This window comes from Grampus griseus (assembly GCF_964374135.1).
Source record: "Grampus griseus genome assembly, chromosome: 7".
NCBI classification, from domain to species: domain Eukaryota; kingdom Metazoa; phylum Chordata; class Mammalia; order Artiodactyla; family Delphinidae; genus Grampus; species Grampus griseus.
Genome location: NC_139001.1, coordinates 69,136,877 through 69,151,853, shown reverse-complemented (window position 1 = coordinate 69,151,853; position 14,977 = coordinate 69,136,877). Strand labels below are relative to the sequence as shown.

Genomic DNA, 14,977 nt, shown 5'->3' with positions numbered 1-14,977 from the left:
CAAGGGAAAACTCTCCTTACAGTTTATTTCCAAGGATTTATGCAATCCCACCCGCAAGGATCAGAACTATTGCTAAACTGGTAAAAATAAATGAAGGATGGTTACAGATGTTGGTTTTGGAATTAGAAAGACTTGTGAAATTTTCTGTTGGCAATGCTGTGAGCCTAACTTCCTTCCCCTTATTTAAAATGGGGCCAGTAGAGGCACAGGCTATTATAAAATAGCTTACTACAAAATAAGCTACAGGATGTATTGTACAACACAGGGAATATAGCCAATAGTTTACAATAACTATAAACAGTATAACCTTTAAAAATTGTGTACTCCTGTAACCTATATAAATATTGTGCATCAACTATACTTCAATAAAATAACTATAAATGAATAAAAGAAAAAATAAAATGGAGCTGGCACAATTTATCTCACAGGATTTGACAGCCATGGAGTAATATTAGGTACAACAAGCTCTTTGTACTTTAATTACCGGTGATTGGAAAATGAAATTAAATTCAAGTAGTTGGTGGATTACTAGGGCAAGATGTCATTTAAAAATCTCTTGGGAATTCCCTGGCTGTCCAGTGGTTAGGACTCCGCGCTTTCACTGCTGGGGCCTGGGTTCAATCCCTGGTTGGGGAACTAAGATCCTGCAAGCCACGCGGTGCAGCTTAAATAAATAAATATATATATATATAAAATATCTTTACAATTAATAATATTTCATAATATTTATATGTGTTAGATAATTATTATTTTATGCTAAAGCTTCAAAATGCACTAAATAAATTATATTAAAGAAGGCTTAAGCTCTGTAAAACTAGTCTGAGTGTCACATATTTAAACTGGAAATAGAAATGGGTGAAAAACAGACAGATAGTATGTTATCAATAAAATGTCTCTGGAAAGGGACAACATACAACTCCTTAAAACTACAAGTATCTTCTTTAACTGGTTATTTCATTTTTTAAGTCAGGTATGTTGAGGTATAATTTCCATACTGTAAAATAATCACTCTTTTTAGGTGGATAGTTTGATGAGTTGACAAATGTATAGTTTTGTAACCACCATCACCATCAAGATTTTCCCGTCACCTCAAAATCCCCTCAAGCCCCTTTGTTGTTACTGCCCTCCTGCGGTCCCCTGGCAATCACTGACTTGGTTTCTGTTCCTAGAGTTTTGCCTTTTCCAGAATATCATATTAATGAATTCAGGCAATATGTAGCCTTTCTGTTTGGCTTTGTTAACTTAGCATAAGACATTCAAGATGCATCCACATTGCTGTTTATATCAGTAATTTGTTCCTTTTTATTGCCGACTACTATTCCATTGAGCATCTGTGACGTGTGTCTGTGACATCTCCCTTCCAACTTGGATAAGCCCATTTAGCTTGGGAAATATAATGGAATTACAGCCAATGCCAATTAAATATGTAAGATAGCTTTCTTAAAAGTTAAAAGAAAGCTTATAAGAAATTTGTAAAAAAAAAAAATTGTCAATGGACTTACATACTGTTTAAATATATTAGCACAACACAAATATACTCATGTGAAAATACTGTGCTTACCAGTTGTCGTAGATTAGCTTTGAAACTCAGATTTGAGGAATCCCTTATGATCACACGGGAAAGCCTATATATCTCACTGAGAGATTTTAAATATGGCACGTTGCAATTCCCAGAGGTATGCCTTGTTAGGAACTCAGAGGCGAGTGTGGGATAGAACTGTCAAGTAGGAGAGCGTTTTGGGCAGATGTACTGATGAAAAGAGAATATGAGTTGTAAGGAAAAGGCAAGGTGTAAAATGAGATGGGGAAAATGTCACTGCAAGGATAATTCTAGATCTAGAAAGAGAGACCAAGATTTTTAAGGCAAAAAAAGTGAATTTTGACATGCTTTTCACTTGTTTTAAATGTGGTATTGAGAACTGAAGACAATGCCAAAAACACTGAAAAACACTAACAAATATTATCTAAAACTGAACACTGTATCTTTAAGTTTTCCACTAAGTATAATCCACATGGAAATTGATTTTCATTTCATTTTCTAATCACTAGCAGTTAAACCACTATCTTAGAACTCCTCCGTGTATATGTAAAGTCAGGATTTTCCCCAAGCTTTGTTCCAACATACATAAGGTTTGGGAGAGCTGCTTAATGCAATGTGCATGAATAATTTATGAATATTAAAGAAAGTTACTACCAAAATAGGGTATTATTAATTAAGTTTATTATCTGGATTATTCTGATTTAGCAGACAAATCTGCAATGTGTCAGAGGACACTGAGCTCAGTGCTTCCATAGATGTAATGCAAGTGATATTTTAAGCTCTCAACATCCTATGTGGTAGATACCTATTATCACCTCAGTTTCATAGGTGAGAAACCAAGTCTCAGAGAGGTTAAATGATTTATCCAGATCACACAGCTAGAATGGAGCAGAGCTGGGAGTCTCATTTTCTGAATCCAAGTCTACCATTCCACTGTTTTTTTTTTTCAAGCAACTTAATAAAGTTTATTTTCAAAGTAACAAATGAAAACTTTTCATGGTTAAGATGAGCAACTCCAGTTTTTCTCTTCCTGTGACTTCTGAGGTTTGTTTTTTTAAATAGATGTTTATTGGAGTATAATTGTTTCACAATACTGTGTTAGTTTATGTTGCACAACAAAGTGAATCAGCCGTATGCATACACATGTCCCCATATCCCCTCCCTCTTGAGCCTCCCTCCCATCCTCCTTATCCCACCCCTCTAGGTCATCGCAAAGCACAGAGCCGATCTCCCTGTGCTATGCTGCTGCTTCCCACCAGCCAACTATTTTACATTTGGTAGTGTATATATGTCGATGCTACTCTCACTTTGCCCCAGCTTCACCCTCCCACCCCACGTCATCAAGTCCATTCTCTATGCCTACCTCTTTATTCCTGCCCTGCGACTAGAGGCCAAGAGGCACATGAAAAGATGCTCAACATCACTAATCATTAGAGAAATGCAAATCAAAACTACAATGAGGTATCACCTCATGCCAGTTAGAATGGCCATTATCAAAAAATCTGGAAACAATAAATGCTGGAAAGGATGTGGTGAAAAGGGAACCCTCCTGCACTGTTGGTGGGAATGTAAGTTGATACAACCACTATGGAAAACAGTATGGAGTTTCCTTAAAAAACTAAAAATAGAATTACCATACGACCCAGCAATCCCATTACTGGGCATATACCCTGAGAAAACCATAATTCAAAAAGAGTCACATACTGCAATGTTCATTGCAGCACTATTTACAATAGCCAGGACATGGAAGCAACCTAAGTGTCCATCAACAGATGAATGGATAAAGAAGATGTGGCACATACATACGATGGAATATTACTCGGCCATAAAAAGAAATGAAATTCCAGTGCTTTTTGCCCAATGCATAGCATGGCTGATGATCATTGTAAAGCTTTGTAAACAAGAAAACAGTACTGTATCCATAGTGTTAAGTGAAATGAAAGTTTTTTTTTTTAAGTTTTCATTGTAATGTCAAGTTTTCTATCAATCTTGAAGTAGCTTATCTTTCCAGGAAAAAAGTTAGAGATTATTTTATTTTGCTAACTAACATCTCTGATTTCACCCACAAACTTTCATTTACTTTACTTTTAAATATCCACACTGTTTTTTTATAATTTTTATTTTATATTGGAGTATAGTTGATTAAACATCTGCACTAAGTTTTAAACATTTTCTGCACACAAATAAAAGAAGAGCATTTCTATCCTTCTTAAAAATTAAAATTAATTAAAATTAATTGCAATAATTCGGCTAGAGATCATTATGAAAATGAAAGTGAACATATAGAGGTCTATTTCTTTGTCATTTTAAGGGTATATAAATCTCCAGTTTCTCAACACAAAAATAATTTTGTTTCCTTGGCAGCAAATTCTTATTCATTTGATATTTTTTTGATTTCATAGAAATAGAAGTACTAAAGGAAATAACTCTAATAATTAAAGAAAATATATTCTCTCCCATAACATTGAGAATACCTTTCCCAGAGATTTTCTTCCTGCATTCACCTAAAGAAATCATGTTACACACACACACACACACACACACACACACACACACACACCCACCAAAAAGCCAGATCAAAAATGTGTTATGTGGGGCTTCCCTGGTGGCGCAGTGGTTGAGAGTCCACCTGCCGATGCGCGGGGCGCGGGTTCGTGCCCCGGTCCGGGAGGATCCCACGTGCCGCGGAGCGGCTGGGCCTGCATGTCCGGAGCCTGTGCTCCGCAGCGGGAGAGGCCGCAACAGTGAGAGGCCCGCGTACCGCAAAAAAAAAAAAAAAAAAAAAAAAAAAATGTGTTCTGTGATGACAAAATTAAGCCAACCTATTGAGTTTATAAGCCAAGAATTCCTACAATTGATTATATAGGATTATCATGTTTCATTCTTTGTATCAATATTTTTCACAGTATCAATCTGGACTTATGTCCTAATGAATAGTCATGTGTCTATGATTTTAAAATAGATCAGATAGTCAATTGGAGACTGGGTGTTCCCATGAAAAGAACATGTGCTGTGGAGTCAAACGGATCAGTCTCCAGATCTGAGCTCAGCCATTGCTGACAAGTGACTTAATCTTTAAAATTTTTAAAAATATCGATAGCAGTTTCTACTTTCTCCTTTATCTTGAGAATGATTCTGTTAGATCAAGGAAATAAATCTTTAAGAGAAACAAATATTAAATTCTCATGAAGTTGCAATTTAAATGAGCTTTGAATATTAGAGTTAGATTATATAATAAGTTTAGTTAACTTTTAGATAGGTGTCATTTCCTCTAGGAAAAATATCAAAGCTAGCTATGAAACAGATTAGAAAACACTGGTGATTCCTGTTAAAGAAAAGCAGTTATTCCTATCAAAATCTATTGGAATGAAGAAAAACAATTCTCATCCAGTTAAAAGATAGGATTTCTAGAATAATTTTGTAAACAACACAATACAGAACAGCTTTGCTTACAATAATAGTGTCTAAGACCAGTCCATAAGCCATGGAAAAAAACTGCCTCATTTTATAATCACATCTTGAATAGCTTACTAATATGGAAGAAATATTAACTTGAATCTGAGAAATTTTATATTTAACATCTTCTGGAACTTTAAATACTTTAAAATATTTTTAAACCATTTAGAAGCCAAAGAAAATTGAAATTTAAAAATTTCAATTGAAAAAAACCTCTTCCTTGAAAGCCTTTTTAGATCTATTCCAATGTAAAGTATGCCCTCTGCTGGAGAAATCCTATTATAACAATTAGTTGATAAGTATACTGTTTATTCAGCCCCAGAACTGAGTTTCACTAGATAAGATACAGATTGGTTCTTCTACCCCTACCAGGTAGTGTCCCTCCTATTTTCAGCCTAAGATGCATGTCTAACTCCACAGAAGATTTCTCCTCTTACCCCTCGCCTCAGGCTCTCAGTCTCTTTGCTGGAAAATCGTTTTGCATTACATTAGGAAGGGGGCCAAGCCTCTGTGCTACTGAGAAAGAGGAAGGGCACCAACAGATCCATTCTCCTGAGAGGTAGTGCTTACAGGGTCTGCAAATAGTCTAATTTCACCTGCTAGATAATGGTATATTTATTCTAGTTCTGACCTCGTGACGCACATCAGCTTCACTTCTTCAATTATCCCCACCTTCCCTCCAGTTGCATAATCTCCACAGTCTGGAACAGTAAAGACCACCCCTAAAGCTTCAAACACATGTGCACGTATGGGCACATACACAGACTCATGAGCTTCTTAAGTGTGCTTACTGTCGTACTAATAATACCTAATTCCTTTCCTTTTGAAATAATCTTTTTTGAGAGGAGATAGAGGACTTTTATTTTCAGCTCTATGTATATGGATTTGTGTGTGTGCGCGCACACACGCACACACACACACGCTAACATTTTGGTCTGTCAGACTCTGCTCTCTGTGCTGGGGAACATGTGTTCCCACAGAATGGAGAGAAGCCACCTCCACCCACCTTGCATATTCTCTCCTGGATCCAAGCTTCTAGGAAATGAGTTCCCCAAAGAGAAAAAAAAAAAAAATCTCCTAGAGCCACAGGCCCACGTCGCTATCCATGGAGCTCCTGTGCTCCTGTTTATAGAATTCACACTGCTGAAATGTTTCAGCCAGAATTAAATTGGAATTGTGTATATTGATGTTGGCTGAAATGTATCATCCATGCCCTTTAGCCTTTGGACTTGGGTCTCAAAGGGAAAGATGATGATTCAAGTACAGGGTTGTGGGGATAACCATACCCACTAGAGTGACCCATTCATTCATTGCTAGTCAGCAGCAGAGGCAAAAAGTCCAAGAGCAGAGTCAGTTAAGAGTGATAAGCCTGATGACCACATGGGAAGTAAGTCTTGGCAATCCAAGGTGGCAAGATAGAAGATCATGAACTGGAAACCTCTTTGGCTGGCAGGCACCCTTAAGGAAGAGCTATTCAAGTTAAGTAGACCTGAGGAAAGTATGGGGAGAGATTTGTTTAAAGGTATCCTGGTAAATATTCAATAGCAGCTCTTGGGGAGAAAAAAGCAACAATTTTAAAGTGTTTGCCAATATTGCTGGTATTCATATTCCCACCATGGCTGATTTCAAGCTACCAGCATGACGTCACCAAGTGGAACTGGGAAGACACTTGCACACTGGGCTCCTGCAAGCTGGAAGGAGCCCATTCCAGCACCCTGATGGATACATCCCTCTAACTAAGGACTTTCCCACAAACGCCATCTGAAATAATCACACATGCTTTGGGCTAATATTCCATAATTGTCCAAACAACGAATGATAAACATTTAAGTATTGTTTTGCCTTAGGACAAGGCTTTGTAAAAATCATAGTAAGAGAAACCCACTAATTCTCATTGATCCTAGAAGCCTTCTCTCCAGCCACCCTCCTCCATAAATGTTCCCCTCTGATCCAACTGTTTCCCTACCCACACTTTTTATAAAACTTTGCTATGTTTATTACAGCTGGACTTTGATGTGTTTATTATAGCTGGATGAATTTTTTATACATTTTCTTTCCTAGAATTTTAGTTTTGCAGCAAAATTGAGTGGAAGGTAGAGAGATTACCCATATCCCCCCACTCCCACATAGGGATAGCCTCCTCCATTATCAATATCCCCTCAACACACACACACACACACACACACACACACACAAAACACATTTTGAACTTCCCTATACCTGCACTTTTGCTCATGGTGTCCGTGTAACGGGAAGTGTTGGCTACCACTTCTGTTTACAGGTCCAACACAGGACCTTCAAGGTGCAGATGAACTGCCTCACATTCCTCCTCTCTGGTAAGCTTTCTCTAAGTCTTCCTTCTTTCACCAGGCTTCTCCCCTCATCCTTTAATACTTTCTCTTTTGCTAGAGATAGATTACTGTCTCTCTTTGAGGACATGAAACTTGTTTTCTTGAACGGGATTATAAACTCTCTGAGGGTGAGGACAATACCCCAGTGCTTGGTTTTCTCAATAATATGACCTGACCAACTCATTCTTAGCTTCTAGCTCTCATTCATATGCCAAAATAGAGAAGGTAAGGTCTAATGATCAAATTAAAACCACTGCTTTTGTTAAAACTCTGCTAAAAAAGCTTTAGGCTTGTAGTCATAAAAAGATGTCATGAAAATAAATCCAACATGTATTAGCTGCGCAGTAAAGAGGTTTCTCTCCATCAAAATACTTACATTCTCACTCCTGAGATATGAACAGTCACCCTCCTAGAACTATTATGCAATTTGGAGGTCATATAACTACCCTAGACGGCTCTTGGTGGGTTTCATATAAAATACAAACCTATATTATCCTTTAACAAACACCAATATCAGCATCTGTAACAGCATCTCTTCCCCCCCCCTCCTCTTTCTCAGCTCATAATAATATTTGCCTTTTGGATTGCCATAGTAGTATTTCTACTTCCCAATAATTAATGTAACTAAATTTAGAAAAAATATAGATGTAAAGGAGAGCTATCTTAATTCAGAGCAATCCTGTAACAGTATGGGCGATCTCCCACAGTATTATTGCAGACCGCTACATCAATTATCTTTCCCACTAAGCTCTCAAGGTCTATGTGGTATGTATTTCTAGAGATTCTAAAAATCTCTAAATTTCTAGAGGTTAGTATTATAGAACATTATTCTGGTCCTCAAGTGCAAGGATAAATTTTGTGGCATTTTTACAGAGATTACTATAGACCAAATCTAAGATTGGACTTCGGTCTATAAAAAGGGAAAACAAAACAACAACAAAAAAAGTGCACTAACAGATTGGGCCAGAAAGAAGGAGGCTGTTTTATAAAGGTCAATTTTTAAACCCCTCCTACAGAAGATGATCTATGCAAAATATATCCACAATATATTCCAAAGCATAATGTCACCGGATAAACCTAAGGAGTGGAACATATGGGGGAATATGAAAAAGAAGGTACTAAAGTCTGAAAACAAGCAGGTTGGTAAGCTCATTAGCTTGGGTGGAATTTTAAAATCTTCACGTGAACGAATATATAAATCAAAATATACACATGCACTCACAGTCATGCGCACTGTGTATTCACACATGGCACACTCACCCTGTACGTTATAATCGTCCACCCTGGAACAGTGACATTCCATTCTCTTTATAAATGTCAAAGCGCCCTCTTCTGGCCAACCTGCGGTACTTGCATTTTCTAGTTTCATAACAGGGAGATCAACAAAGGATGATAAAAGAAATTTGGGGGATTTTCTGTGGAACTCTGCATAAAAGTAAGTTCATTCCAAATACAGTAAATTTTATTATTTCGTTTTGAACCTCATTTGCTTTATTTTTTATTTTATATATGTCATTAATTCCTAAAATAGTATATTAAAAAAGTCAATGTAAAATAACCACTCACTTATTTTAACAAAGCAACAGTAGCAGACAATTAAAAATGATTGCATAACCAATTTTACTGTAAGCCTATAGGATTAACATAAACCAGATAACTGTGTATTTTCTATAATTAAAATATTTTTAATAGAAGAAAATGAATGTGGGCATTGTGCCCCTCTGATGTTTTCTAGGGAAGTGTGGTCTAGAGAAACACCAAAGTTTTCCAATAATTTCTTGTTAGAAAATGACCAGTGACCTCAGAAAGCAGAATTATTACATCCAGCAGTAAAATTCTATGAATAGTCTGAGAACTATTCAAATATCCTTTATAAATGGTTGTATTCGTGTGGAAAAAGCAAATTTAAAAAAATGGGGTATATCTTAATTATTAACCACTTTTTAATGGGAAGAAGTTGAAAGGAGAAAGGAAGAAGAAATGCCAGCCTCCGATGTGGAGGCATGACAAAATCCCTGTCCAGAACTGTCCACTAGGGAATTCTCATCTATCAACCCAGGCTGAAGGAGAGATTAAATTTGGTGATTAAATCAATGATTTAATCACTGAAGGAGTGATTAAAATTGGTTTCAGGGTGGGTCACTATTACTAATACTAGTGTGTCTTACCTGTCAGGCGTGTTAAGGAGTAAAAAAGGCTAAAACCAATATATAAAGAATCTTTGCATTAAAACTATAAATAATTAACATTTGTATCCACAAAGACTATTATGCACTGAAAGACAATATTTTAGAAACTGATGTGGAAATAAAAATTAGAGAAGTCTTAATTTAAAATCAGAAATAATTCAAGTCACATTTTTTTGCCTATGAAAATTCATATTTATAGAATGTGTGTAGCTTAAGTAATAAGTTTCTTTCAATGCTACCTTGGTAACTGTATTTGAAATCTAAACCCAATGTACTGAAATTCAAAATAAAGATTATATATTGTAAATATCATTAAGATACACACAAAAAATTATGCAAATAAATATTACAGATTATTGAATATTATCTTATTTATTTTGATGGTTAATCCTGTAAAAGAATGCCAACGTAGGCAAAAATCCTTCTACAGTTAATTTTGCAACAAAAACTTCAGTCCAAAGAACTACAATAACTTCTTTGGGTTAATGATACTTTACAAGTCATTTACATCAGTAATTCTTAGTTCCGAAGAGCAGCAAAAAAAGAAATGAATACCTGGAATGATCCACAACATCTAGCAGAAGAAGAGGCAAAGGCCTAAAGCAGAAGCACTCCATTTTCATAAATCAGATAACCTTTCTTACTGCTCTGGAAAGGACCAGAATGCATTGGACGAACCTGTTCCCAAATCCACATGAGAAGTCCAGACACCACAAGAACCTTACAGACTAGAAGACTGTTAAAGTCTGTGAATCGGATGGAGTCCTCAGATTACTGTACAGTTTGTTGTACTCTCACATGTTCTCAGACTAGCACACATTTTAATAGTCTGTACTTTTCTTTCACAGCACTTACTGTGCAGCTATATAGTGACTACCGTTTGACATGCCCATCATTTGAAAGCTCCGTGGGAGCAGAAGCCACATCTGGTTTGCTCCACCACAATATTTACAGTGCTGAACACTGAACAGTGCATGCCTGGCACATGATAGGAGTTTAATAAGATTCGTTAAATGAAAGAAGTGAAAGGAAGGAAGGGAGGGGACCCGAAGAGGGAAAAACAAACCCCTTTCTGTCCCTTAAGGCCATTATTAAGATCCAGATTTTTTTCACTTGATGCAGCTTTAAGTTTTATATTAAATAGTAAGAAAACAGATTTTTTTAAAAAGGTTTTGTCTTTAATTTTGTCCTTGTTGAGACTCAGAATGCTCCACAGATAAATAAACTACAGGCTGACAAGATGCATTAGGTTGGCAACCTTGGATGAAAAACCTTCATTTGAGATGCAGGATCAATTCCCAGCCTCAGTTCTGGCTTCAATTCTTTCCAGTGCGAATTTAGAAAATAGCCAGGAACCCACAGAGATGTCAGGTAGCCTACCAAGGAAGTTTATTAAAACGTGAAAAACCCACATTCAGGTAGTGGTTTTGGCATTCCTACGCAATCATGATTTCTGAAAGAAAGTGCAGCTGCTCAAATGAAGAAAAAAAAAAAAAGGTCCTCTAGAATTCAGGGTTAAAAGCTTTGCTATTCTGCACAGTAAACCTTGCTACTTAAAGTGTAGTCCAAGACCAGCAGTAGCAGCATCACCTGGGAGCAAGTGAGAAAGGCAGAAGCTCAGGCTCTATACAGAACCTACCGAATCAAAATCTGCGTATCAGTAAGACCTCCACTTCCAGGGGACACATAAGCACACTAAAGCTTCAGAAGTATTCCACTAAAAGAACAAACACCTTAAACAAGGCTAAATAGCAGGCAAACTATAAAAGATCTTGATACTATTTTATGACAAAAGATTGCTATCCTGTATATTTAGCTAATTCACATAAACCAGCAAGAAGAATATAAAATACCCTAATAGAAAAATAGGCAATTAGCAACAACAAAAAGAATGAACTTGTAAAAACATTTTTCATTAGAAAATAATTCAAATTCAAGTAGTAAAATACCAAATTGGCAAAGTTTAAAAATAATATTACCCACTCTTATAGAATAGACTTCAGGGCAGTAAGTACTCTCCTGTACTGTTAGAGCACATGTAATTTGGTACAAGTTCCTGGAGTGAAATATAACATTAAGTATCAAATGTCTTAAAACTGTAGAAATCATTGATCCAGAAATTTCAATTATGTAATATGTTTTTAAGAATTAAACTGGGTGGGGTAGGAATGGATTGGGAGTTTGGGGTTAGCAGATGCAAACTATTATATAGAGGATGGATAAACAACAAGGTCCTACTGTGTAGCACAAAGAACTATAGTCAATATCCTGTTATAAACCATAATGTGAAAAAGCATGTATATATATAACTGAATTACTTTGCTGTACAGCAGAAATTAACACATTGTAAATCAACTATACTTCAATAAAATAAATTTTAAAAATTAAAAATAAATTTAAAAAGAATTAAACTGAGACATAAATATGAAGACAGTTATGCAGCATTATTCATGATGTAGAAATTTGGAAACATCCTACATGTTCAACAGTTGGTTAATTAATCACAAAGCATCCAATGGATAGAATTATTATTCAATTGTTAAAAACCATGCTGTAGAAGAACATCTAATGAATTCAGGAGAAATGCCATTATATATAAACATCCAGGTATGTAAACAAAACGGGATACCCAAATGTGAAGAGTAATATATCTTACTGTAAAAATGTGCGTGACTTTTTCTTTGTAGGTTTCTGTGTTTTCCAAATCTCCTGCAATGCAGCTATATTACTTTTCTGAGTCGAAAATAGTATACTTTGTAATAGTGTGATGGAGTCAGCTCATACAGCACAAGAACAATTGTTAAATTTTCTAGAATTTCATGAGCCAGTTGTTAATGTTAAGCGCAGGCAATTTTAAAAATTAAATTATACGGACTTACTAAAAAAATTATATTAAAACAAAGGTAAGGAATACTTAAAACTCATCAATTTCTAATCATTTTACTAGATTTTACAATCATCAATGATGTTGAGGCTATTTAAGCCTATTGTTTCCGTATAATGGAAATGGCAAATAGTGGTGCGCTACTGCACATCTCTTCCTGACTTAGTGTTCGGTGACATTATGTGGGCACTTGAAAGTAGCCTTAGTGGGAGTATTTACACCATGAAGATTGGCATATGCTACAAATCAGGGCTTTTTTCTTTTCCTCCGAGAGCCACTTGGTAAACATTTACCAGCACACCAGACTTCAACCTGACTATTTCTAGTGAAAAATGAATGTGGCCATTTGGGGGACAGAGGGAAGGAGAGAAGGATTCTCCTATTATGAGCAAATTAGGGAGGGGAAATAATTAAATTAGTTTGATTCTTCCAGGGCTGTTTCATATCTAAAAGGCGGACATGGTGGATCTAGTACCCACACCAATTAGTTACTGAAATTCAAACCAACTCCTGTTTAGCACTCATTCATCTTCTTTTCTAAAGCCTTGGTTTTGATCTCTATAACCCAGTTGAACCTCTCTGTGACACGCCAGTCTGTAAAAAGGGGAAAACGTAATGGCCTCATTTAATTCTCAGAAATTTGAATGAGTCAAACTAATTCATGGGGACTACCCTGGTGGTCCAGTGAGTAAGACTCCATGCTCTCAATGCAGGGGCCTGGGTTCGATCTCTGGTCGGGGAACTAGATCCCGCATGCTGCAACTAAGAGTTCACATGTTGCAACTAAGAAGCCCACATGCCACAACTAAGAAGTCGCATGCCACAACTAAAAGATCCCACGTGCTGTAACGAAGATCCCGCGTGCCACAGCTAAGACCCGGTACAGCCAAAATAGATAAATAAATAAATAAATCTTTTTTAAAAAAAACCCACTAATTCATGTATTTGAAAGTACTTCGAAAATCATGAAATGCAGGACTTGCTTATGATATTTACCACATGACAAGGACCGTGGATATCTTATAAAATAAAATTAGAACCCAGTGTGCTCATGTTCGTAACATATTAATATTGCATTAGTTTTAAAACATTTTTAGACACAAAGAGCAATTATTTTCATTTAATCTCCTCCAGAAATATTATTTTAACATAAATACTCACAAAACCCCAAAGCCCCAAATTTCTCCCTCTGTTTAATAAATCCTAATGTCATCAATGCAGCAACTGATTTTTCCAGAAGTAGTTAATTAGTGCATGTAAAAGTATGTGTGTGTCCCAAATACCTGAAGCTACAGAAGAATCTGCAAAAGACGGTTCCAATGAATTATTCTCTATGTCCCAGGCCTCCAGACTGGGCTGATCTGTGGCTAAAAGGAGGGGCTCCTTGACCTCAGGACCATCTTCTGGTGATAGATTCTCAGACTCTGTGAATAAAAGTATTAGAATATAAACAATAGTGCCATGCAAGTTTTTATACAATATACATAACTGTCATTGTTATTTTGAAAACAGAATAGGGGTTCCTAATAGAGATTAACCTGAATATACTTAAATACTTTGAAATTCTAAACAGAATGTAAATTGTATTGCAATGCAAGTTTTTATACAATATAAAGAGCTGTTATTTTTATTTTGAAAACCAAGTGGGGTCCCTAGTAGAGATCTGCCTAAATATACTACAATACTTTGACATTTTGTAAGGCTTGGAACATGTTTTTATGTTGTGACAAAGTATTTTTATTTTTTTATATGAACACAGTGAGTAAGTCTTTTGTGATGACTAAATTTTATCTAAAAAGCCAATATAATAAGTATTATGCTAATCATAAGTGTGACGATTTCCTATCTGACCATCAACTTTAGGAAGTAAGCCCCTTGTTCAGTGATACAAAGTCACATGTAAGGCTGCATTAATGAAAATGCAAACTTGGTGGTAGTTTTTCTTCAGCTTGTGCTCTAGCCTTTTTGTTCTCTCACTGCGTGTTCTACACGAGATGTACATATGCTTTAATGTCAGCCTACATTCATGTATTCTGAATTTCTGGAGATTTTTTTTAGAAATTTAATGAAATATTCTGAATCCTTCCTTTCTCCTTCCCACCATTTCTTCCACCTAACATTTTTTTTTCTTCAGCCAACATGTATTGAGTGTTTTCTTAAGACTTTTGAAAGAAAGTTACAAAGAAAGGCAAGAGTTTCTGCCCTTCTGAAGTACAATGTGTCAGAGACTGATGCCATAAAGAAAATTTCTTAAAGTATCATTTTCGATTAACCCATCTTAAAGAATAAAGAGAAAATGTGTGCTGTGTATGGAGAATTTCCTGAAGAAAACTGTTCTGACTTTGGAGTTTGTCTTTAGACAAGATGATTTTATAATATTTGTAGGTACATATTAAGTATGTTTGGGGTTTATAATAATAATAGACAATTTATTTTGTGCTTTACAAATGTTAAATCTTTTAACCCTCAAAATAATCCTGGGTAATCAGTAATATTATTTCACAGAGGAGTAAACTGAGGCACAGAGAGGGCAAGTAGCCGGTGAAAGTCACACATC

The 14,977-nt window shown here is 35.9% G+C and overlaps 1 protein-coding gene across 1 annotated transcript in view; it reads right to left on the bottom strand.

Annotated features, from left to right (window-relative positions):
- Positions 1-14,977, bottom strand: part of IFIH1 (interferon induced with helicase C domain 1) — a gene marked incomplete at its 5' end in the record, with an annotated part of 55,707 nt that overhangs the window by 29,617 nt on the left and 11,113 nt on the right. The window contains one exon of the mRNA XM_082658811.1: positions 13,704-13,844. Within this exon, the coding sequence (XP_082514937.1) occupies positions 13,704-13,844 (141 nt within the window). The remainder of the gene's footprint in view (positions 1-13,703; positions 13,845-14,977) is intronic.